The sequence below is a fragment of the Schistocerca cancellata genome, chromosome 1 (assembly GCF_023864275.1).
Source record: "Schistocerca cancellata isolate TAMUIC-IGC-003103 chromosome 1, iqSchCanc2.1, whole genome shotgun sequence".
NCBI classification, from domain to species: Eukaryota; Metazoa; Arthropoda; class Insecta; order Orthoptera; family Acrididae; genus Schistocerca; species Schistocerca cancellata.
In genome coordinates, this window is record NC_064626.1 from 1,047,231,982 (window position 1) to 1,047,257,855 (window position 25,874).

The following is a 25,874-nucleotide window of genomic DNA, read 5'->3' on the forward strand; positions in this document are numbered from 1 at the left end:
TTGGCCGGTTCACCGCCGACGACCTCGTCTGGGTACGGGGATATGGCAGGCGGCCAAAATGGAGCCCGGGCCGCATCTTACGACACCGTGGCAGATGCCTGTATGAAATCCAGACGGACACGGGTGTTGCAGTGCGTCATTCGGACCAGCTTCGGCCTCGGGTGCCAGCAACGCCTGTTCCGAATGCCGCCACACCACCTTTGGCTCTACCTGATGCTCGGGATCTTGGCATCTCTCAATACTCACAACGCAGCCCTCTCACCGTCATCGCGATGCCAGCACCAGAACGGACGCCACCAGGAGACGTGCCCATGCAGGAACCGGAGGACCGTCCTCTGTCAGAGTACACCTACTCGCCTCCTCCTCCAACAGACGCCGACACATCGCCCATGTCTCCTGTCATATCAACTGGACTTGCCGCAACAGGCAGATTGGTGCAGGGGGCCCCAGCAGATTCAACCCCTACGTCTCCTGTCATCTCGACCCGTTATCATCGGGGACACTTCTGTCCGTACGGGAAGCCTCCTCCTCGAGACTTTACGGCGAGTCAAACAACGCCTATGGACGTTAGCCATCTCCAGGACACCTCCATCAAGGCCAGTGCAACAATTTCAAAGGGGGGAAAAGTGTTGTGACTCGCCGATTATTCAAAGTGCCGCCGCGCAATTACGCATGTCCTCTACGTGCGGCGCTGTCTGCCAGCCAGGCAGCAGCTGCGCCACCTAAGCGGCCAGCTGAGCAGTGGCCGCTAGACTGAGACTCAGTGTTTAATCGAATGCCGCCTTGTACACAGGTCAACTTACTCAGTGACTTCTATGTGTTGTTGTGTTGTCCGAAATATGTGTTAAATTTGAAGATATAAAATTTTGTTTTTGTTTTATTTTGTAGAATGGGTACATAAGAAAAAAATATTGCTGATTTCAGTCATAGTGTGCTGACTAAGTTATTTTAAAAAATAAATGAAGTCATCTACCACTATAGCCATCTTGTCATATTTCGGTATCATCTCATCAGAATCTCATACGACAATATAAGTGTTTTTTGTACCCCAACAAAACTACAAATTATGCTGGGACCTACAAGACATGAGGCAAGTACGAGATGCCAAGCATGTGTGGAAGTTGTAGGGCTACAATGGCTCAACATTTCATGATGTTTAGGAGCTGGAAATGAAAATTTTATATGTGTCCTGAGAAACTTGGTAATTCAGTAATAGTCAAATAATCCTATTCCTCTACTACATGACAATGATTGGTGTATGAGAAGCAAACAAATCTTTAATTTCCATCATATTGATAGGTAGACAAATCTGCAAAACATCTCATCATGGAGATTTTGTTTGCAGGTCAGTATGGCTTGGAATCCAAAAATTTCAGCAAAACTACAAAACCAGACCACGAATTCTCATCAGTGACCCTATTGAAAAATCATTAGAGGGCCACCGAAGCAACTGTCACCAATGAAATCTGTGAGTGACACACAACAAAAAGATTTGGTTTCATACCTACAAGGTAGACAGATGAATCAGAACATTATGACTGCCTACTTAATAGTGAGGTGGTTTGCCTCTGAAATAAAATACAGCAGTGGTTCTGTATGGCATGGATTTGACAAACCTTTGGTAGGTTTCTGAAGTATGTAGTATCAAATATGTAGGCTATGGCCACACAATTCCCATAAATTATGGGCCAGAGCTTAGTGGGCACAGAACAGGCATCTGATAGCATCACACGTGTTCCATCAGGTTCAAATCAGTTGAATTTGTTGATGAAGACACCAACATGACTTCACTATCATGCCCCTCAAACAAATGGAGCACAATACTAGCCTTGTGACACTGCTGTATTGCTGTAAGGTACCACTGCCATTGGGTAACACATCAAACATGAAGGGATGCCAAGGTGTGTGGTTATGATCATATAGTCCACTGCTGCTCCTATGGAGGCCCTGGTGGATGTCTCCAATAACATAATACTGCTTCCTCCAACAGATGCTGTTTATGTTTCAGGTAGCTGTACACTTGGATGACACCTTATCTGGACACAACACTAGAACTGGTGTAACAGTAAATGTGATCTATCTGATCTTGTTACACATTTACATTGACCCACAGTCCAATCTTTATGATCCTTTGCCCACAGTAACCATAACTGATGATGTCACTGTGTCAACCTGGGAACACATAAGGGTCATCTACTCCACAGTACCATCTTCAACAATGTGCACTGAACACTTGTACCTGTGCCACCACTGTACTCTTAGCATAAGATCTGCCACAGGTTGCCATCTGTCCTCCTTTACAAAGAGTGCAAGCCTTTGACCTCCACATTCTGTGATGAGAGATGGAGATCAGACACCTTGTCACCTACTTGTGATTTCAATGTCTTTCAACTGCTTTCTGTAAATGGTTGTGATAATAACATGCAAACAACTGACAATCTTCACCATTTCCAAGATGTCCATTTCCTGGTGCCAGGTCACAATAATTTGAATTTTGCCAAAGTCACTTATGTCAAGGAATTTCCATATTGGAAGCCTATAACGTTGTTAGAACAATTACCCAGTCATCTGTGCTCCAGTTATATACTTTCCTTTCCAGCCACATGCTTGTAATGCCAACAGGTGGCACTTAATATCATGGTGAGCAGTTTTGGCTCCTCGGTATATGTGCTTGAAAAGCTTGACGTAATACGACACATAATTCCAACTGTTTTACGGTTCTAATCAAGCTGGAAATTCAGCTATTGCTGGTTCAGTGTACTCACAGAAATTATTAAGCTCCTGTCAACAAATATTTCCTAACCTAAAATCAAACTCCCATTTGTTGAATTTACCACAGGTGTTTCCTGAAACTTGCTCTAACACGTTTCCTGAAACTTACTCTAACACCAACTGTACTGCTGGTCCAAAGATCCTATCATTTAATAACATAAAGAGAAGTGGAATGCCTTGAGGTATTTGTTGCTATGGAGTCAATCTGCAACAATGAATTTATTCAGTTTAGCACTGACATATTCCACTATACTAAATGTGTCATAACCTTTGGAACTTTTAGAACATATATGCCCATTAAAACTTGCATTAATCGTCAGATTCATCCATTGTCTCAAACAGGGAAGCTGCAAAACACTGTAGCCATGTTTAAGTAATTGTATATAATGCCTTACCTGTCCACATGACAGAGATTCTGCGAGCACCCCAACATTTTGCATTGTATTCTTCCCAGGCCCGGTAAGTGTCAACACAAAGGCATATAGCATGAGGGCCTGCCGGCCTCGATTTACACACAGTTGAGGAAGAACAAGCACCACAATGCATCTACAAAATAAAACAGTGATATGGTATTTTTCATTGTAAATAACTCCAAACATGATAGTGTTAAATCTGACAATTGTCTTTGATTTTAAACTTCACACACACACACACACACACACACACACACACACACACACACACACACACACATACACTGACTGAGAGACCAAAGTATTCTGTGACCATCTGCTTGACAGCATGTCGGTCTACCTTCAGAAAGCAATACAAAAGTGATTCTGCAAAGGAAGGATTTGAAAAGCCTTTCAAAAGTTGCTGAATGTACGTGACACCTGTTGCCTATGCACAATTCTGGTAAATTATGGACCAATGGTTAGTGGGTGCAAAGCTGTTGCCCAGTATCATCCCAAATGTGTTCCATCAGTTTCAGATCAAGCTAATATGTTGACCAAACCATCACTGTGCAATCACTATCATCCGCCTTGTAACATGACAGACTGAAAAGATATCTGAGGTGGCTTGTTTTGCTTCAAGTGCTTAGGTGCTCATCTGTGCACCAATCTGAGGTTTGATTGGTGCCTGGTAGTCATGGAGCAAAGGTGTGGCAGGGCACACATGCTGCTGCCAGATTTATCAGCAACTGGACATGACATCATGGAAGGATGTTAACAGTTCCTAAAAACACAGCCATCATGATACACACATTGAGATGGAGTGTAAATCACTAAGCATACATCAGGTCGCAATACATCAAATTAGAGGGATTAACTATTTTGATGTATAGGCTGGTAATGGAAATGAAATATTTAATAAGCTAATGGGTGGAAAAGGAATCAGAAATGACTTTTTGCAATAACATCCACGTCTATCCCTACCCACTCCCAATCCCAACGCTTGCCAAAAGGACCACATACCTGTGGGAGACCGAGGTACAAGATGTGCCCAATCCAGCCACTCAGCACTTCCTATTCCAGTCCTGTCACAACTTTATCCTACCCCACAGGGGCCAGGCCACCTGTGAAAGCAGCCATCTCATTTACCAGCTCTGCTACAATCGCTGCACAGCTTTTTATATTGGTATAATTACTGACAAGCTGTCCAACAGGATGAACAGAGACCGCCAAACTGCGGCCAAGAGTGAACTAGACCACCCTGTGGCACAACATGGAGCTAATGCTTGATTTAAATGGTCGCTTCCCCATCTGGATCCTCCCAAGCCATTTGGATCCTCCCCTCCACCACCAACTTTTCTGAACTGCACAGATCAGAGTTATCCTTACAACATATCCTCTGCTCCCGAAATTATCCTGGCCTCACTCTACAGTAATGTACTGTGCCCACACCCTGCACTCAACAGTTTCCACCTTCTCTGTGCTATCATCTCCTCTCCTTCCTCATCTCCCATGCTCTTTGTTTCCTGTCCTCTGTTAATGCACCTGTCCGTCTTTCCCTGCTCCTCTCCTTTTTCCCCACCTCCCTGCCCCACTAATCTGCCCTACAACCTCCTGGCACTGCACCTGTTGGCATTCCAGTCCCTGCACATGCTGCCAGACAGTGTTTGTCACCTATACACTACTATCCATTCTCCTTCCCCTGCCTTGCCTCTTGCAGGCTGCTGCTTGCTTCCCATATGATAGTTGCATTCCAGACTGGGCTCACAGTGTTCTCTCAAATTGCATGTTTGCATGAGGTGTGCTTGCTCGTGTATAAGAGTGGTGGGTGTTTCTCTTTTTCTGATGCAGGCTGTGGCCAAAAGCTTTATGTGAATGTCCTTTAATTGTGCCTGTCTGCAACTTAACACATCTTCTTTATTGTAAGCAGCAATCTATCTTTTCCTACATTGTTGACAATCCTACCTGGAGTTTCCATTGTTTGATTCTGCACAACAGCTTTCCTTCTATCCTACACTCCTGTGATGTTTTCCTTTGTTACTCTTCTCTGAAACACTATTCTTCTCAGTGTCCATTCTTACTGTTCTTTCCTGCATTTGTTCACTGCCTTCCAAACTGTATCTACTTCTGAGCCACGCTGTATTAACAATGATCTGTGCAGAGCACAGGCTTCGTGACTGCAGGGATTGTTGATGCAGCGTCTGATGACATTGATTCTTTCCTCCAGTAGCTATAATTATATTTACTCCTACTGATTCCACTTCCATCCGTCATACTGATGTTCTTTAGTATTTTATTTTCCACACCTGCCCATACCACATGAATTTATGACCCTTGACCTAACCCGTCCCCCCTCCCCCTATCTTGCCTTACGGCAACACACACACACACACACACACACACACACACACACACACACACACTTACTTCACTGTCACTTTCCTCCCACATTCATGAACATTTTTAACATATTTGTGCATATTCTTACTTGATTGCATGAGCTTTCACACATCTTCACGTACTTTTACATATTTGTTCATGTTTTTATGTATCTGTGCTTAGTTTTGCTTACCTGTGCATGTTTCTATGTGTCTTTAAGCATATTTCCTCTTAGCCAGCTCCTCTCACAATCATAATCTATTTTGCCTATTTCTGCATCATTACGATTTCCTTTACACCATCCCTACCACAATGGATCCCACATTTTTCTGCACCAGTTCAGAAAAGTGCCCCTTTCCCTGGCTAAAATCCAGTCCCACATCCTATTTCTGAAATACTAACCATAAAGATTCCTTTCTCTGGATCCTGCCCCTGCTTTCACAATGATCTTCACCTTTTCAGAGTCTGCCTATCCCTGGCCTTCACAAACCTGGTACTGAGAAACCACATCTCCAAGGCACAGGCATCCCAGAACCACCTCTGTTCCCTCCACGCAATACTACTATTGTGCAATCCCTGCTCCGTAAGTCACATCTCTCAAATTGAATCCCTTGCCCTCCAGCACCTGGAGGAACATTCAGACACCACCTCCATAAGTTATCCAACCTGCTAACATCCTATCACCACCTTAGTGCACCAATATCCAACCCCTATCCTATCCACAGCTTTCCTCCTCGTCCATCTCTCATAATACTTAAACACTGCCCAGCTGACCTTTTCAACTTGAGCATCCCCCCAAAACTCCGTACCAGCTCTCCACCATATCCAAAGCCAAAATATTCCCGTAAATCTGTTGTTAGTCTTTCCACCAAAATCCTCACCTCCATAGAAGTTTCAGTCATATCCAAAGACCTAATCTTTAAGCCCCCACCCAAATTCTAACATGGCGGACTTATCAAATACCTACTATCCTTCTCCTGATCCCTGCAATGGAAGCACTTCTTTGCTGCCAATCAAAGCTGACCTAATTCAAACACTGAGCCCCGCCTCCTCTAGTTCATACCACTGTCCAACTATGATCCTCCCCAAAACCCACCCAACAACCTGCTGATCACCTTCCAGGAATTCCTTATCTCCAGCTTAGCCTGGCTGTCCTTCCCTTCATCCCATCCTCAGAACACTAACCCTTCGGTAGAAGAAAGAATAGCCATACACAACCTCAAAGCAAATCCTGACCTAGTCATCCTACCTGCAGACAAAGGTTCCACCATTGTTGTTATGAATCACAATGCTAACCTGGCAGAAAGCTTTCGTCAATTATCTGACTCCAACTATGAACTCTGCCAGAGTGATCCCATCAAAGAATTCCAACACAACCTCCAGTCCCTGCTTAAAGGCTGGCCTTCCCAGAACCTCATCCCTGAATCCATTTCCCTCCTCACCCCCATGACACCCTGCACATCCACCTTCTACATATTCCCCAAAATCCACAAACCGAACAATCCTGGACGCCCCCATTGTGGCTAGTTATTGTGCCACCACTGAAATAATTTCAGCCCTCACTGATGAACACCTCCAATCAATTACCGTAATCTATCCTCCCATGTCAGACACCAACCGCTTCCTTCACTGACTCTCTATCATCCCCACCCGTTTACCTCCTAGACCCCTCTAATCATTACTATTTCATGACACCTCCTTACACACCAGCATCCCTCATGCCCACAGTCTTACCGCTACTGAACACTACCTTTCCCAACGTCCTTCAGACCACAAACCCACTACCTCATTCCTAATACACCTTACTAATTTTGTACTAGCCCACAACTACTTCTCCTTTGAAAGACAGGTATACAAACAAATCCACGGCACAGCCATGGGCACCCATATGGCACCCTCCTATGCCAGACTGCTTATAGGCCATCTAGAGGAGACCTTCCTCATATTCCAAAATGCCAAATACCTAGTATAGTTCTGGTTCATTGATGATATTCTCATGATCTGGACTCAGGATCAAGACACCCCATCTTCGTTCCTTCACAACCTCAACACCATCTCTCCCATCCACTTCACTTGGTCCTCCTCCCCAGTGTGCAACCTTCCTAGACATCGACCTCCTCCTCTCTGAAGGCTTCATCCACACCTCTGACCACATGAAACCACCAGACACCAACAATACCTGCATTTCGACAGCTTTCATTCCTTCCACGCCAAAAAATCCCTCTCATATAGCCCAGCAACCCGAGGATGACAAGAATTCCCATGCTCAGAATGATGAGGGTCTCACCAAGGCCTTCACAGACAGGCACTGTCCCCCAGACATAGCCTGCAAACGGATCTCCAGTCCCATTTTTATTAGCTGTCAGGTAGTTTGAATGTAGTGTTTTAAAAATGTTATCATAAAATAAGTTATTGTTGTTGTGGTCTTCAGTCCTGAGACTGGTTTTATGTAGCTCTCCATGCTATTCTATCCTGTGCAAGCTTTTTCATCTCCCAATACCTACTGCAACCTACATCCTTCTGAATCTGCTTAGTGTACTCATCTCTTGGTCTCCCTCTACGATTTTTACCATCCACACTGCCCTCCAATACTAAATTGATGCCTCAGAACATGTTCTACCAACCAATCCCTTCTTCTAGTCAAGTTGTGCAACAAACACCTCTTCTTACAAATTCTATTCAATACCTCCTCATTAGTTATGTGATCTACCCATCTAATCTTCAGCATTCTTCTGTGGCACCACATTTCGAAAGTTTCTATTCTCTTCTTGTCCAAACTATTTATCGTCCATGTTTCACTTCCATACATGGCTACACTCCATACAAATACTTTCAGAAACGACTTCCTGACACTTAAATCTATACTCGATGTTAACAAATTTTTCTTCTTCAGAAATGATTTCCTTGCCATTGCCAGTCTACATTTTATATCCTCTCTACTTCGACCATCATCAGTTATTTTACTCCCTAAATAGCAAAACTCCTTTATTACTTTAAGTGTCTCATTTCCTAATCTAATTCCTTCAGCATCACCCGATTTAATTTGACTACATTCCATTATCCTCGTATTGCTTTAGTTGATGTTCATCTTATATCCTCCTTTCAAGACACTGTCCATTCCGTTCAACAGCTCTTCCAAGTCCTCTGCTGTCTCTGACAGAATTACGATGTCATTGGCGAACCTCAAAGTTTTTTTTCTTCTCCATGGATTTTAATACCTACTCCAAACTTTTCTTTTGTTTCCTTTACTGCTTGCTCAATATACAGATTGAATAACATCGGAGAGAGGCTACAACCCTGTCTCACTCCCTTTCCAACCACTGCTTCCTTTTCATGCCCCTCAAACTCTTATAACTGTCATCTGGGTTCAGTACAAATTGTAAATAGTCTTTCGTTCCCTGTATTTTACCCCTGCCACCTTTAGAATTTGAAAAAGGGTATTCCAGTCAACATTGTCAAAAGCTTTCTGTAAGTCTACAAATGCTAGAAATGTAGATTTGCTTTTCCTTAATCTTTCTCCTAAGATAAGTCTTAGGGTCGGTATTGCCTCATGTGTTCCAATATTTCTACGGAATCCAAACTGATCTTCCCCAAGGTCGGCTTCTGCCAGTTTTTCCATTCATCTGTAAAGAATTCACATTAGTATTTTGCAGCCGTGACTTATTAAACTGATAGTTGGGTAATTTTCACATCTGTCAACACCTGCTGTCTTTGGAATTGGAATTATTATATTCTTCTTGAAGTCTGAGAGTATTTCACCTGTCTCATATATCTTGCTCAACAGATGGTAGAGTTTTGTTAGGACTGGCTCTCCCAAGGCTGTCAGTAGTTCTAATGGAATGTTGTCTACTCCCGGGGCCTTGTTTCAACACAGGTCATTCAATTCTCAGTCAAACTCTTCACGCAGTATCATATCTCTCATTTCATCTTCATCTACATCCTCTTCCATTTCCATAATATTGTCCTCAAGTACATCGCCCTTGTATAGACCCTCTATATACTCCTTCCACCTTTCTGCTTTCCCTTCTTTCCTTAGAACTGGGTTTCCATCTGAGCTCTTGATATTCATACAAGTGGTTCTCTTTTCTCCAAAGGTCTCTTTAATTTTCCTGTAGGCAGTATCTATCTTACCCCTAGTGAGATAAGACTCTACATCCTTACATTTGTCCTCTAGCCATCCCTGCTTAGCCATTTTGCACTTCCTGTCAATCTCATTTTTGAGATGTTTGTATTCCTTTTTGCCTGCTTCATTTACCGCATTTTTATATTTTCTTCTTTCATCAATTAAATTCAATATTTCTTCTGTTACCCAAGGATACTAAAAGGTATCAGATAGATTATATAATGGTAAGACAGAGATTTAGGAACCAGGTTTTAAATTGTAAGACATTTCCAGGGGCAGATGTGGACTCTGACAACAATCTATTGGTTATGACCTGTAGATTAAAACTGAAGAAACTGCAAAAATTTAAGGAGATGGGACCTGGATAAACTGAAAGAACCAGAGGTTGTACAGAGTTTCAGGGAGAGCATAATGGAACAATTGACGGGAATGGGGGAAAGAAATACAGCAGAAGAGGAATGGGTAGCTTTGAGGGATGAAGTAGTGAAGGCAGCAGAGGATGAAGTAGGTAAAAAGACGAAGGCTAGTAGAAATCCTTGGGTAACAGAAGAAATATTGAATTTAATTGATGAAAGGAGACAATATAAAAATGCAGTAAATGAAGCAGGCAAAAAGGAATACAAACGTCTCAAAAATGAGATCGACAGGAAGTGCAAAATGGCTAAGCAGGGTTGGCTAGAAGACAAATGTAAGGATGTAGAGGCTTATCTCACTAGGGATAAGATAGATACTGCCTACAGGAAAATTAAAGAGACCTTTGGAGATAAGAGAATCACTTGTATGAACATCAAGAGCTCAGATGGAAACCCAGTTCTAAGCAAAGAAGGGAAAGCAGAAAGGTGGAAGGAGTATATAGAGGGTCTATACAAGGGCGATGTACTTGAGGACAATATTATGGAAATGGAAGAGGATGTAGATGAAGATGAAATGGGAGATACGATACTGCGTGAAGAGTTTGACAGAGCACTGAAAGACCTGAGTCGAAACAAGGCCCCCGGAGTAGACAACATTCCATTGGAACTACTTATGGCCTTGGGAGAGCCAGTTCTGACAAAACTCTACCATCTGGTGAGCAAGATGTATGAAACAGGTGAAATACCCTCAGACTTCAAGAAGAATATAATAATTCCAATCCCAAAGAAAGCAGGTGTTGACAGATGTGAAAATTACTGAACAATCAGTTTAATAAGCCACAGCAGCAAAATACTAACACGAATTCTTTACAGACGAATGGAAAAACTGGTAGAAGCCGACCTCGGGGAAGATCAGTTTGGATTCCGTAGAAATACTGGAACACGTGAGGCAATACTGACTTTACGACTTATCTTAGAAGAAAGATTAAGGAAAGGCAAAGCTACGTTTCTAGCATTTGTAGACTTAGAGAAAGCTTTTGACAATGTTGACTGGAATACTCTCTTTCAAATTCTAAAGGTGGCAGGGGTAAAATACAGGGAGCGTAAGGCTATTTACAATTTGTACAGAAACCAGATGGCAGTTATATGAGTCGAGGGGTATGAAAGGGAAGCAGTGGTTGGGAAGGGATTGAGACAGGGTTATAGCCTATCCCCGATGTTATTCAATCTGTATATTGAGCAAGCAGTAAAGGAAACAAAAGAAAACTTCGGAGTAGCTATTAAAATCCATGGAGAAGAAATAAAAACTTTGAGGTTCGCCGATGACATTGTAATTCTGCCAGAGACAGCAAAGGACTTGGAAGAGCAGTTGAACGGAATGAATGGTGTCTTGAAGGAAGGATATAAGATGAACATCAACACAAAAGCAAAATGAAGATAATGGAATGTAGTCGAATTAAGTCAGGTGATGTTGAGGGTATTAGATTAGGAAATGAGACACTTAAAGTAGTAAAGGAGTTTTGCTATTTGGGGAGCAAAATAACTGATGATGGTCGAAGTAGAGAGGATATAAAATGTAGACTGGCAATGGCAAGGAAAGCATTTCTGAAGAAGAGAAATTTGTTAACATCAAGTATAGATTTAAGTGTCAGGAAGTCATTTCTGAAAGTATTTGTATGGAGTGTAGCCATGTATGGAAGTGAAACATGGACGGTAAATAGTTTGGACAAGAAGAGAATAGAAGCTTTCGAAATGTGGTGCTACAGAAGAATGCTGAAGATTAGATGGGTAGATCACCTAACTAATGAGGAAGTATTGAATAGGATTGGGGAGAAGAGAAGTTTGTGGCACAACTTGACGAGAAGAAGGGATCGGTTAGTAGGACATGTTCTGAGGCATCAAGGGATCACCAATTTAGTATTGGAGGGCTGCGTGGAGGGTAAAAATCGGAGGGGGAGACCAAGAGACGAATACACTAAACAGATTCAGAAGGATGTAGGTTGCAGTAGGTACTGGGAGATGAAGAAGCTTGCACAGGATAGAGTAGCATGGAGAGCTGCATCAAACCAGTCTCAGGACTGAAGACCACAACAAAAAAACATGCTGAGGGAATTAGATTAGGAAATGAGACACTTAAAGTAGTAAAGGAGTTTTGCTATTTGGGAAGCAAAATAACTGATGATGGCCAAAGTAGAGAGGAGATAAAATGTAGACTGGCAATGGCAAGGAAAGCGTTTCTAAAGAAGAGAAATTTGTTAACATCGAGTATAGATTTAAGTGTCAGGAAGTCGTTTCTGAAAGTATTCGTATGGAGTGTAGCCATGTATGGAAATGAAACATGGACGATAAATAGTTTGGACAAGAAGAGAATAGAAGCTTTCGAAATGTGGTGCTACAGAAGAATGCTGAAGATTAGATGGGTAGATCACATAACTAATGAGGAGGTATTGAATAGGATTGGGGAGAAGAGAAGTTTGTGGCACAACTTGACCAGAAGAAGGGATCGGTTGATAGGTCATGTCCTGTGGCATCAAGGGATCACAAATTTGGCATTGGAGGGCAGCGTGGAGGGTAAAAATTGTAGAGGGAGACAATGAGATGAATACACTATGCAGATTCAGAAGGATGTAGGTTGCAGTAGGTACTGGGAGATGAAGGAGCTTGCACAGGATAGATTAGCGTGAAGAGCTGGATCAAACCAGTCTCAGGACTGAAGACCACAACAACACAACCCAAGGATTTCTACTAGCCCTCGTCTTTTTACCTGCTTGATCCTCTGCTGCCTTCACAACTTCATCCCTCACAGCTACTCATTCTTCTTCTACTGTATTTCTTTCTCCCATTCCAATCAATTGATCCCTTATGCTCTCCCTGAAACTCTGTACAACCTCTGGTTTAGTCAGTTTATCCAGGTCCCATCTCCTTAAATTCCCACCTTTTTGCAGTTTCTTCAGTTTTAATCTACAGTTCATAACCAATAGATTGTGGTCAGAGTTCACATCTGCCCCTGGAAATGTCTTACAATTTAAAACCTGGTTTCTAAATCTCTGTCTTTCCATTATATAATCTATCTGAAACCTGTCAGTATCTCCAGGCTTCTTCCATGTACACAACCTTCTTTTATGATTCTTGAACCAAGTGTTAGCTATGATTAAGTTGTGCTCTGTGCAAAATTCTACCAGGTGGCTTCCTCTTTCATTTCTTACCCCCAATCCATATTCATCTACTACATTTCCTTCTCTCCCTTTTCCTACTGCCGAATTGCAGTCACCCATGACTATTCAATTTTTGTCTCCCTTCACTATCTGAATAATTTCTTTTATTTCATCATACAGTTCTTCAATTTCTTCGTCATCTGCAGAGCTAGTTGGCATATAAACTTGTACTACTGTAGTAGGTGTGGGCTTCATGTCTATCTTGGCCACAATAATGTGTTCACTATGCTGTTTGTAGTAGCTTACCCGCACTCCTATTTTTTTATTCATTATTAAACCTACTCCTGCATTACCCCTATTTGATTTTGTATTTATAATCCTGTATTCGCCTGACCAAAAGTCTTGTTCCTCCTGCCACCGAAATTCACTAATTCCCACTATATCTAACTTTAACTTATCCATTTCCCTTTTTAAATTTTATAACCTACCTGGCTGATTAAGGTATCTGACATTCCATGCTCGGATCTGTAGAACCCCAGTTTTGTTTCTTCTGGTGACGACATCCTCTTGAGAAGTCCCCGCTTGGAGATCTGAATGGAGGACTATTTTACCTCCAGACTATTTTACTCAAGAGGATGCCATCATCATTTAACCATAAGGTAAGCTGCATGCCCTCGGGAAAAATTACAGCTGTAGTTTCCCCTTGCTTTCAGCCATTCGCAGTACAAGCACAGCAAGGCCGTTTTCGTTAGTGTTACAAGGCCGGATCAGTCAATCATCCAGACTGTTGCCCCTGCAACTACTGAAAAGATTGCTGCCCCTCTTCAGGAGTCACACATGTGTCTGTCCTCTCAACAGATACCCCTCCATTGTGGTTGCACCTACGGTACGGCTATCTGTATCGCTGAGGCACGCAAGCCTCCCCACCAATGGCAAGGTCCATAATTCGTGGGGGGGGGGGGATAAAATAAGTATAACGCAACATTTATGTAATGTAAATATCAAGCTATGTATAAACCCTTTCAGACCCTCTGGCTACAATTGTGTACATTAACTTTCACTGTGTCTTAGCTGCAAGTATTTTTCCCAATGTAAACCCGAGGAACATTAGTGAATATTTAACTTTTCCATCATGCGGAAGTGCTGCCAACTGTCGGGCATCACTATGAAAATATCAGCTAGTGAATGTAGCAGTGCGCAGCAGCTCATGACCACCAGAATACACGGATGTGTCTGGTTCACTACATTCCACTGTTTTATTGAATATTGTTATTGTTACTTTTCATGGTTATTATTGAATGATCATTTTACTATTTATTACAATAGAGAATAATTTGTAATAAGTTATTTTAGTCCATAAAATGAAGCCAAGTGTAAAAAGTCTGTTTTGAAATTGGGTACATATTTTTGTGTAAATCTTGCATTTAAAAGCATTCAAAAATCACCTAAAAGCATTACCACATAAATAAAAATTTTCCTTCTTCCACAAAAAATTCATTTCTGAAATGGTTAATACTCCCATAACTGCTTGCTTGTTCATCAGGGACCCTACACACTTTGCTTTAAATTCAATGGAAAGAATAATTTTAATGGAAGTTGTGTTTTATGATGCTACCATAGAATAAATATAGTGTAACAACATATGTAACACAGACTTTGAGCTATGTATTACAATTCTTGTTATTGGTGTATTCTGTCTGTATCTTGTATACTTTGCCTGATAATACAGAATAAAATTAGTGTGTATATTGCTGTATTGACATAATGTCCTCTGGTAAATGGCTCCTACGGATATACATCCTGAGGTATAACATAAGGTTCACAAGATTTTACCAAGTACCTATTCTGGCTGTGTATTATAATACTGAAAGTAGGAATAATATCTATTGCCTTATTGATGTAGTGTGTTACAGCATATGGCCAGTAGAAACAGGGGTTTCAGAAATATATTTCTAGATTAAAAATACGTAAAGTGCCCTCCACCACACACCGTTGGGTGGCTTGCGGAGTACAAATATAGATGTAGATGTACCTATCCTGTTCATGAATCATAATGTAGTAGTTGTCGAAGGTTCCTATCTATTTAATTACTGGCTGTCAGGTCGTTTACATGAAATTACTGCAATGGTACTGCTCTGTCCCATGGCGTTTTCATATAACAAATTTTGATAAATGAACTAGAATTTCATACCTTAAATACCTGTGCACCTTATGTTTTAAGTATTTAAATGTGTCTAACAAGATCACCTATTTTCTATTGCATACTGTTATGTATGACATATAGCCTAATGGTTAGTAACAGATTTTAGGTAACAGGCGTATTTTATTTAACTTATAACCGAACATGCACTGGTGTAACTTTACATGCCAGATGTATCATACTGCACTGCCACCTAGTGATAGTAACTAATATTTAAGGTTGGGCCAGACAAATGTGTGATTCCTGAAGAGGGGCAGCAGCCTTTTCAGTAGTTGCAAGGGCAGCAGTCTGGATGATTGATTGATCTAGCCTTGTAAAATCAACCAAAATGGCCTTGTTGTGCCGATATTGCAAATAGCTGAAAGCAAGGGGAAACTACAGCTGTAATTTTTCCCAAGGGCATGCAGCTTACCTTATGGTTAAATGATGATGGCATCCTCTTGAGTAAAATAGTCTGGAGGTAAAATAGTCCTCCATTCAGATCTCCAAGCGGGGACTTCTCAAGAGGATGTCGTCACCAGAAGAAACAAAACTGGGGTTCTACAGATCCGAGCATGGAATGTCAGATACCTTAATCAGCCAGGTAGGTTATAAAATTTAAAAAGGGAAATGGATAGGTTAAAGTTAGATATAGTGGGAATTAGTGAAGTAGAGTGGCAGGAGGAACAGGACCTCTGGTCAGGTGAATACAGGGTTATAAATACAAAAACAAATAGGGGTAATGCAGGAGTAAGTTTAATAATTAGCAAAAAAATAGAAACGCAGATAAGGTATTATGAACAGTGTAGTGAACGCATTATTGTAGCCAAGATAGACGCAAACCCCATACCCACCACAGTAGTACAAGTTTATATGCCAACAAGCTCTGCAGATGAGGATGATATTGAGGAAACATGTGATGAGATAAAAAAAATTATTCAGATGGTTAAGGAAGCCAAAAATTTAATTGGTCATGGGGGACTGGAATTCGATAGTAGGAAAATAAAGGGAAGGAAAAGCAGTAGATGAATATGGACTGGGGGAAAGGAATGAAAGAGGAAGCTTCCTGGTAGAATTTTGTACAGAGGATAATTTAATCACAGCTAACACTTGGTTTAAGAATCATGAGAGACACTGGCAGGGACAGTTGTGAACTCTGACCATAATTTGTTCGTTATGAATTGTAGATCAAAACTGAAGACATTGGAAAAAGGTAGTAAACTAAGGAAATGGGACCTGGATAAGTTGAACAAACCAGAGATTGTTGACAGTTTCTGGGAGAGCATTAGGCAACAGTTGACTAGAACCTGGGGAAAGGAATGTAGTAGAACATGAATGGATAGCTTTAGCTTTAAGAGACAAAATAGTGAAAGCAGCAGCGGATAGGACAAGACCTAGTAGAAGTCCTTGGATAACACAAGATGTATTGAATTTAACTGATGGAGAAAATTTAAGATTGCTGCAAATGAAGCAGATGAAAGGGAATATAAATAGCTAAGCAGGAATGGCTAGAGGTCAAATATAAAGACGTAGAAGCACGTATAGTTAGGGGTAAGATAGATATTGCCTATAGGAAAATTAAAGAGATCTTTGGAGAAAAGAAAACCACGTGTATGAATAACAAGAGTGCAAAATAGCTAAGCAGGAATAGCTAGAGATCAAATATAAGGATGTAGAAGCATGTATCACTAGGGGTAAGATAAGTACGGCCTACAGAAAAATTAAAGAGGTCTTCAGAGAAAAGAAAACTATGTGTATGAATAACAAGAGCTGAGATGGAAAACCAGTCCAAAGCAAAAGACAGGAAAGCCAAAATGGGAAGGAGTATATAGAGGGTCTATACAAGGGAGATGTACTTGAGGGCAATATCATGGGAGTGGAAGAAGATGTAAAGGAAGATGAGGAGGAGGATATGATACTGCACGAAGAATTTGACAAGGCATTGAAAGACTTATGTCATAACAAGGACCCGGGAGTACACAACATTCCATTAGATCTACTGACAGCCTTGGGGGAACCAGCCACGACCCAAAACTCTTCCATCTGGTGAGCAAAATGTATGCAAAATACCCTCAGACTTCAAGAAGAATATAATAATCCCAACTCCAAAGAAAGCAGGTGCCGACTGGTTTGAAAATTACCAAACTAGCAGTTTAATAAATCACAGCTGCAAAATACTAACACAAATCCTTTACAGAAGAATGGAAAAAAGATAGAAGCTGACCTCAGGTAAGATCAGTTCAGATTCTGAAGAAATGTAGGAACACATGAGGCAATACTGACCCTTTGACTTCGCACAGAAGATAGGTTAAGGAACGGCAAAGCTACGTTTATAGAATTTGTAGACTTAGAGAAAGCTGTTGACAATGCTGACTGGAATACACTCTTTCAAATTCTAAAGGTGGCAGGAATAAAATACAGGGAATGAAAGGCTATTTACAATCTGTACAGAAATCAGATGACAGTTATAACAGTCAAGGGACACAAAAGGCAGCATAGATTGAGAAGGGAGTGAGACAGGGTTGTAGCCTATCCCCGATGTTATTCGGTCTGTATATTGAGCAAGCAGTAAAGGAAACAAAAGAAAAATTACAGTACAGGGAGAAGAAATAAAAACTTTGAGGTTTGCTGATGACGTTGTAATTCTGTCAGAGACAGCAAAAGACTTGGAAAAGCAGTTAAATGGAATACACAGTATCTTGAAAGGAGGATATAAGATGAACATCAACAAAAGCAAAATGAGGATAATGGAATGTAGTCGAACTGAATCAGGTGATGCAGAGAGAATTAGATTAAGAAATGAGACACTTAATGTAGTGAATGAGTTTTGCTATTTGGGAAGCAAAATATCTGATGGTAGTCAAAGTATGGAGGATATAAAATTTAGATTGGCAATGGTAAGAAAAGTGTTTCTGAAGAAGAGAAATTTGACAACATCGAGTATAGATTTAAGAGTCAAGAAATCCTTTCTGAAAGTTTTTATATCGAGTTTACCAATGTATGAAGTGAAACTTGGCCAATTAACAGTTTAGACAAGAAGAGAATGGAAGCTTTTGAAATTTGCTGCTATAGAATACTACTGAAGATAAGTTGGTTAAATCATGTAAATAAAGACGAGATACTGGATAGAACTGGGGAGAAGAGAAACTTGTGGTTCAACTTGACTAAAAGAGGAATCGGTTGGTAAGACGCATTCTGAGGCATCAAGGGATCACCCATGAAAAACTTGAGGGAAGCGTGGGGGTTAAAAAATTGTAGAGGGAGACAAAGAGATGAACATAGCAGATTCAGAGGGATGTAGGTTGCAGTAGTTACTCGGCGATGACGAGGCTTGCACAGGATAGTGTAGCACGGGGGGCTGCATCAAACCAGTCTTTGGACTGAAGACCACAACAAGAACAACAACAATAAGGTCTAACTGATCCATGGTAATTAGTTTGCCTGTTTCCATCAGTGGGACAACTTTAACTGGTTTCCATCCCAAGCATGGCAGTGTGTTATATTGCTTGAGGTTGTGAAAGTATAAGATCACATGTGATTCTGTGTTGTTTTTTTGCACAGTACTCTACACAATGTCTAATATGCTGCATGTTTTGTGGTTATGGGTAGGTAATGTACATATAGCACAATGGTGTAATGTTACTGATGACTTCAGGTCAGTTCCATAAATTCTTATTTATGTGGTTTATTTGTTAACCATCCATTCATCCAATCTTAGTATAGGATATAGCTTACTTTGTACTTTAGTACACAGTTTTAAATACATGTTACATAACAGTAACACTGATACAAGAACATAAATAATTTTAAGCACATAATACAGTATAGTAATGCAGTAAAATAATAGTACAATTTAATATATAGTACAACAGATGACAAAAGTAATTTTAGATACATAATACAAAAAAAGAAATAATTTAAATGTAACTCAACAGATATTCGTTTACAATGTAATAGCACCTGTCTTGCAAAAATGTTTTTAGAGGTACTTTGAATTTTTATTTTTTATACTGTTTTGTTGTGGTGGCGATGTTCATAATGTAAAGTATTTTTGCCAGTTTGCAGTGGTCCATATGTCTGTGAGTTCTGTTAGCATGCTCACTGTGAAGGTCTAATTTTTGACTGGTGTCATACGCACGGACTGCTTGATTTGTACAAACTAAGTTGTTTTTAGCCTCTGACATTTCCTTTATGTGAGTATTAGCTCAAGAATGTACAGACACGTCAGTGGTAGTACTTGAAGGGCTTTAAAAATGGGTTTGCAACTGCCCTAATGATTCTCTTCTGTGCTATGAAAAAGCTTTTCCTTATAGACAAGTTCCCCTCAAAAATTATACCGTATCGCAGCAGTGATTCCGTTTGGGCATAACACTCATTGTAGTAATCAACTAATCCAGGAGACCGGTCCAAGTAACACAAATATGGCTTTATCATGAATCACTGAACAATAACAGAAAAACAGACTCTCATGGATCCCCACTTGACAAGACACAGTACACTGAAGTAAACAGTGCATTGGAAGCACACAAGGGGCTCAGATACCGCTGCTCTGCACATACATATGTGAGTCGCCAGCAGACAGTGCGGCAGAGACCTCGCCATGTGCATGCCTCCCACAAGCAGCCTCCAGCAGGTGGCCCATGCTGATACAGTTGGTGGCCAATTCAGACAAGCATGCATGGTGACACTACACTTGACATACTCACACTCACATGCACTAGTTGCAGGATACAGCACACCTCTTCTTTGAGTGAAGTGGGTGCCCAGGCAATAGAGGAGAGACTGATGGCCCGACCAGAGACACAATGAATCCAAAACAGTGGCAGCCAGCGCCACCGGAGGAGGTTCGATGATGTGCCAGGTAAGCACTGGAGCACAGGGCCAGAAAGCAGGGGGTGTGGGCACACCCGATGGTTGTGGGCCCATGTGGCATGTGACAACAGCACCAGAGTGAAGGGTGCCATCACGATCTCTGCATCATCATCAGCAGGCAGATCCCAGGGAGGAGGAAATGGGGCTGGACCCACCAGTGATAATCGCTTATTCAATTATGGTAAGGTGGCTGGTGGAGCAAGCCTGACTGAAACAGCAGGCTGTGACAAAGGATATGAGATACCCTGGAGCTGCCATACAAACCCGGCCACAGCAGGTGCAGTGCAGGCCTCAGAAGGGGAAGGAGCATGCATGGCTGTTGACTGTGAAGCAACTCAGCCGAGCTCCCCATAGGCATGAAGCAATATGTGCTCATAAAACAGAGAAGGACATCGTGTGACAAAGAACCCACAACAAAGTTTTTCATTTGGGACTTGAACATAGACAGCAGTCATTCTGACGTGCCATTTGATTGAGGGTGGAGTGGCAGACCTGTAACATGATGAATGCTGTGATGGGAACAAAACAATTAAAAGGTGTGAGAAATGAACTGGGACCCATTATCATAAGCTATGGTACAAGGGAAACCCACAATAGGAAAAATCCTGAAAAGCATACAAATTGTAACCTCAACCAACGTTGACACACCCTGGAGAATGAAATGAAACTGGGGAAATGCATCACGACCAAAACCAATAGTAATTCAAGAAGGGACCCACAAAGTCTACATAAATGCATTCCAATGGCTGTCGTGGAGCGGCCAGGGTGACAGAGATGCCCTGGAGCTGCCTGTTGTTGGGCACACTGTTTACAAGCAATGAGAAAACGGACAATTTCACCATCAATCCCTGGCCAGAAAACATCTCCTAGTTAACAGTTCAGTGTGCAAACTCCGCAATGGCCCTGGTGGAGAAGGCATAGAACCTCATTCCATAATGCAGTGAAAATGACTTCTCTGGGAGAGAGGTCTTCTGTGGACAACAGTGAAACACCATCAAAAACAGAGAGGCAAAACTGTAAGGAAAAATAGTTGAACAGGGTGTCCGAAGCCCAAACCAGCAATTTATCAGGCCAGCCTGTTGAACAAACTGAACCCCTGGTGGAAAATCGGGTCAGCGACAATGGCAGCTCTAGGTGTGAGCTCGTAATTGGGAAAACCTCAACTGCGGTCTGTGTTTCAGTATCAAGATTGAAGCAAAGCAATTCTTCACAATCAAAGTCAGGATCAGGACCCAAAGGAAGGCATGACAAGGCTTCCACATTGGCTTTTTTAGACTTAGGTCAAAAATTGATTTTGGAATTGTAGTGAGACAAGAACAGCGCCCAGCATTGAAGGCAGTGTGCTACATTGTCAGGCACAGAAGTGTGATGGTTAAACAAGGAAACCAAGTGTTTATCATCAGTGATAAGGTGAAACTTACAGATATACAAAAAAACATGAAATTTAAGACTGTGGTAAGAGCTTTTTTTTTATCTTAGAATAATGCTGCTGGGCTGGAGCGAGAGATTTAGAGGCAAAAGCAACAGCCATCAGTCACCAAAACTATGTGCTGGTCTGGAAAGAACGTAGCTACACAAGGGCTGAGAGTAGTTTCGATTTCAACATTTGAAAAGCACATTCGCAGTCTGTGCACCAACAAAAAACGACATTCTTGCATAACAAGGCATGCAACGGCTGGACCAATGTGGCCACCACTGGCAGGAATTTATGGTAATAGGCTATTTTCCCTAGGAAGGCCTGATGCTTCTTCACGGACGAGGGGTGAGGCATAGATGTAACAGCGGATATGTGGTCTAACAGAGGACGAACCCCACCCTGCAAGACCTCAAATCCTAAATAAACAATATAAGGTTAAAAAACTGAAATTTTGCTAGGTTACACTGTAAGCCTGCAGGCTGTAAGACAGAAAACCAAGTGTACAGATTTTTCAAGTGATTGGGTGGAGGAACTGTGACAACAATATCATTCAGATAATTAATGCAACTCAGGATAGGCATAGTAAACTGCTCTAAAAATCATTGGAAAATAGCAGGGACTCTAGCCACACCAAAAGGATGGGGAAAATATTGATAGCAAGCAAAGGAGTACTCAAGACCAGAACTTGTCAAGAGCCTACGTCGACAAGAAGCTGCAGATATGCCTCAGAAAAATCAGTTTTAGGAAAGTACCAGCCAACCAATATCTTCACCAACAGTTTCTCCTGATATGGGAGAGGATACGTATCCATGGCCGACTGCATGTTGACACTCATACTGAAGTCACCAGTTTCCTCAACAGTTTACGAACTACAACCCGCTCGGTGCAATCACACTCACATGCAGAACATGTTTTTTAATGTTTCCCTTGTTGTTCAAGCAAGTATTTTATGCCGTAGCATATCATTCTTAGCTAATTGCTGATGTTACTGATGTGTGTGTGTCTCAATTCATGTTGTCCTGAATCCATATTCATAGAATTTTGTTGAATTTAAAGTTTCTAATTGTTTATTAAATAGATTTATGGTTGGGGTTAATGGATGTTTCTCTTGTGTGGTGTGAAAGTGCAATGCAACAGTTTTCTTTGTGTTAACAATAAGGTGGTTAGTTGTGAACCATTTATCATGCTTAGCTAATTGCTGATGTAACTGATGTGTGTGTCTCATTTCATGATGTCCCGAATCTATATTCATAGAAATTTTGCTGAATTTACAGTTTCTAATTGTTTATTAAATAGTCTTATGGTTGGGGTTAATGGATGTTTGTTTTGTGTGGTGTGAAAGTGCACTGCAAGTTTTCTTTGTGTTAACAATAAGATAGTTAGTTGTGAACCATTCTGCAATGTGTCTGGTGCAACTTTGTACTTCTTATTGTAACTCTGCTGCAGTTTTGCCTTTTATCAATATATCTGCATCATCCACAAATTTTATACATTTTTAAGAGTTGCTGGATATATGCAGGTCATTGATAAATATCAAGAACAACACTGGGCCCAAGACAGAACCTTAGGTCACATTATACTTAATTTCTTTTCTTTTAGATTTGTAGTTGTCCATAAAGTCTTCTTCCTGATGCATGATTTCTGCTATCTGCTCTCTGTTTTTCAGGTATGATACCAGCTATTCATGTGCCCAACCCATAATTCCTGCATATTCCAATTTTTGAAGCAGTTGGTTGTGGTCTATCACATCAAAAACTTTTGTGAGGTCCAGGAATGTTCCCAATACATGTTCTTTCTAGTCTACTGCAGTCAAGGCTTCATTAAGAAAATCAAAAATGGCAGTTTCTGTCGACCTGGGTTTTCTGAATCCATGATGGGTACTTGATGCAACATTATTTTTCTCTGTGAATGAAATAAATCTTTTGTACAATACTTTTTCCAGTATTTTTGAAAAGCGGGCAGCAGAGATACTGGTTTGTAGTTCTTTTCATCTGTCTTGTCAACCTTCTTGGAAAGAGGCTTTTACCTTAACCAATTTCAGTTTTTTTGGAAAAACACCACCACACAATAAAGAGTTCAAAGATGAGTTTGAGATGAATTTGGGGCTTAAGTCCATATTGTTGCACTATAATCCAGAACATTATCTGCAACTGAGAAAAAGTTTGATTTAATTCCTTTATAATATTCAGTATTCTCTCTTCATCATCATCATCATCTTCTTCTTCTTCTTCTTTTCCCCACTCATTTCTGTCTGCAGAAGCTGTTTTTTCTGTTTTTCTATGAAAATCCTTGCTGTTTCTGGGAAACATACATTAAATACATCTGCTACTCTATGTGGACCAGTAATTTTGTCTCCATTTTTAAGCAGATTAATGTCATAGTGTTTTTTATGTGTTTTGCCAGTTTCCCTCCTGACAATCGCCAACACTGCTTTCATTTAGCTTTCTACATGCAGTTTCCATTGCCATTCATTACCAATTTTTTTACCTTGTGACAACTTTATTTAAGATCTGTTTGTATCTTTTAAAACAAGTGTCAAATTCTGGAGTTGTTTTGGTGTGCTTGGCTACAGAACAGAGAAATCAATTTTCCTTCAGTGAAACTTTTATGCCTGGGGTGATTCAACCTACTTTTTGTATTTTTTTCATGGTTTTCCTTCTCCAGAGTGGGAAGCAATGCTCAAAATAACGCCTGAAGGTGCTTAAGAATATATCACATATTTCCTTCATGTTTCTACAGCTGTTTACTTCATCCCATGTCTCTTTAGCTGTAAGGTGAATAAATGTATTTACATTTTGTAAACTGAGGTACCTAGCAGTAATTACTAACCATTTGTTAGGATGTAGAGGGTGATCTATTTTTACTGATATTTTCTGTACAATGTGATCTCCACAACCTGTAGTGACACATTTTGTGTTATATTATTACAAGATGAAAAGCTGCTACTCACCACACAGCAGAGATGCTGAGTTGCAGATAGGCACAACAAAAAGACTGACAATTAAAGCTTTCAGCCATTGCCCTTCATCAATGATAGGAACATATATGCGCGTGCGCGCGCACGCACACACACACACACACACACACACACACACACACACAAACACACACACACACACACACACACACACACACACACACACAACTGCAGTCTCAGACAACTGAAACCACGCTGCAAGCAACAGCACCAGTGCATGCGACTGAATAGGGGTACGGAGGAGGCTGGGGTGGGGAGGGATAGTATGGTGGGGATGGTGGACAGTGAAGTGCTGCAGGTTAAATGTCAGATGGAGGTCAGGGGAGAGGTGGGACGTGGGGGGGGGGGGGGAGGGGGGGGATCCGGAAATGGAGAGAAATAAAAAGACTGGCTGTGGTGATGGATGATGGAATGATGGCTGTGTAGCCCTCGAATGGGAACTGAGAAGGGGCTGGATGGGTGAGGACAGTGCCTAACAAAGGTTGAGGCCAGGAGAGTTACAGGAATGCAGGATGTACTGCAGGGAAAGTTCCCACCTGCGCAATTCAGAAAAGTTAGTGTTGTTGGGAATGATCCATATGGCACAGGCCATGAAGCAGTCACTAAAATGAAGGATACCATGTTTAGCAGTGTGTTCAGCAACAGGGTGGTCCACTTGTTTCTTGGCCACAGTTTGTCAGTGGCCATTCATGGAGACAGACAGCTTGTTTGTTGTCATGCCTACATAGAATGCAGCACAGTGGTTGCAGCTTAGCTTGTAGACCACGTTAGGAAGCATGTAGAAGGTAGGAGTGCAGGGAGTGGTAGGGGTGAGTAGAGAGATGGACTCCAGGGAGAGATTTTGGGATGGGCCTAAGGATTTAGGTAGTGACCGGAGAGCCTGCTGAATTGCTGGAATGGTGTCACTGTGACAGGGTTTGTAGGTGGAAATATCTTACAGCTGGCAGAGTCCTTCCGCCAGGTAATCCTTGCAGTTCAAAACAACAGTGGTGGAGCCCTTGTCCACAGGTAGGATTATAAGGTCGGGATCAGTTTTTTGATGGTGGACTGCAGTTCTTTCTACGGATGTAACGTTAGTCTGCATATTGAGGGATTTGGGGAATAATGGTGAGGCAGGGTTTGAGGTTAAGAAATTCTGGAAAGTTAACAGGGGGTGGTTTGGGGGCAGTGGGTGTGGATCACAGTTGGATGAAGGAGTGAACTGAGTTAGGCAGTGTTCAATATTGGTCTTTGGTTGAGTCTGATTGGTAGGGTT

The 25,874-nt window shown here is 41.4% G+C and overlaps 1 protein-coding gene across 1 annotated transcript in view; it reads right to left on the bottom strand.

Annotated features, from left to right (window-relative positions):
• LOC126125300 (DC-STAMP domain-containing protein 2) overlaps positions 1 to 25,874 on the bottom strand; it is a 288,281-nt gene that overhangs the window by 207,024 nt on the left and 55,383 nt on the right. Inside the window, exon 5 of the mRNA XM_049915133.1 lies at positions 3,168 to 3,318. Within this exon, the coding sequence (XP_049771090.1) occupies positions 3,168 to 3,318 (151 nt within the window). The remainder of the gene's footprint in view (positions 1 to 3,167; positions 3,319 to 25,874) is intronic.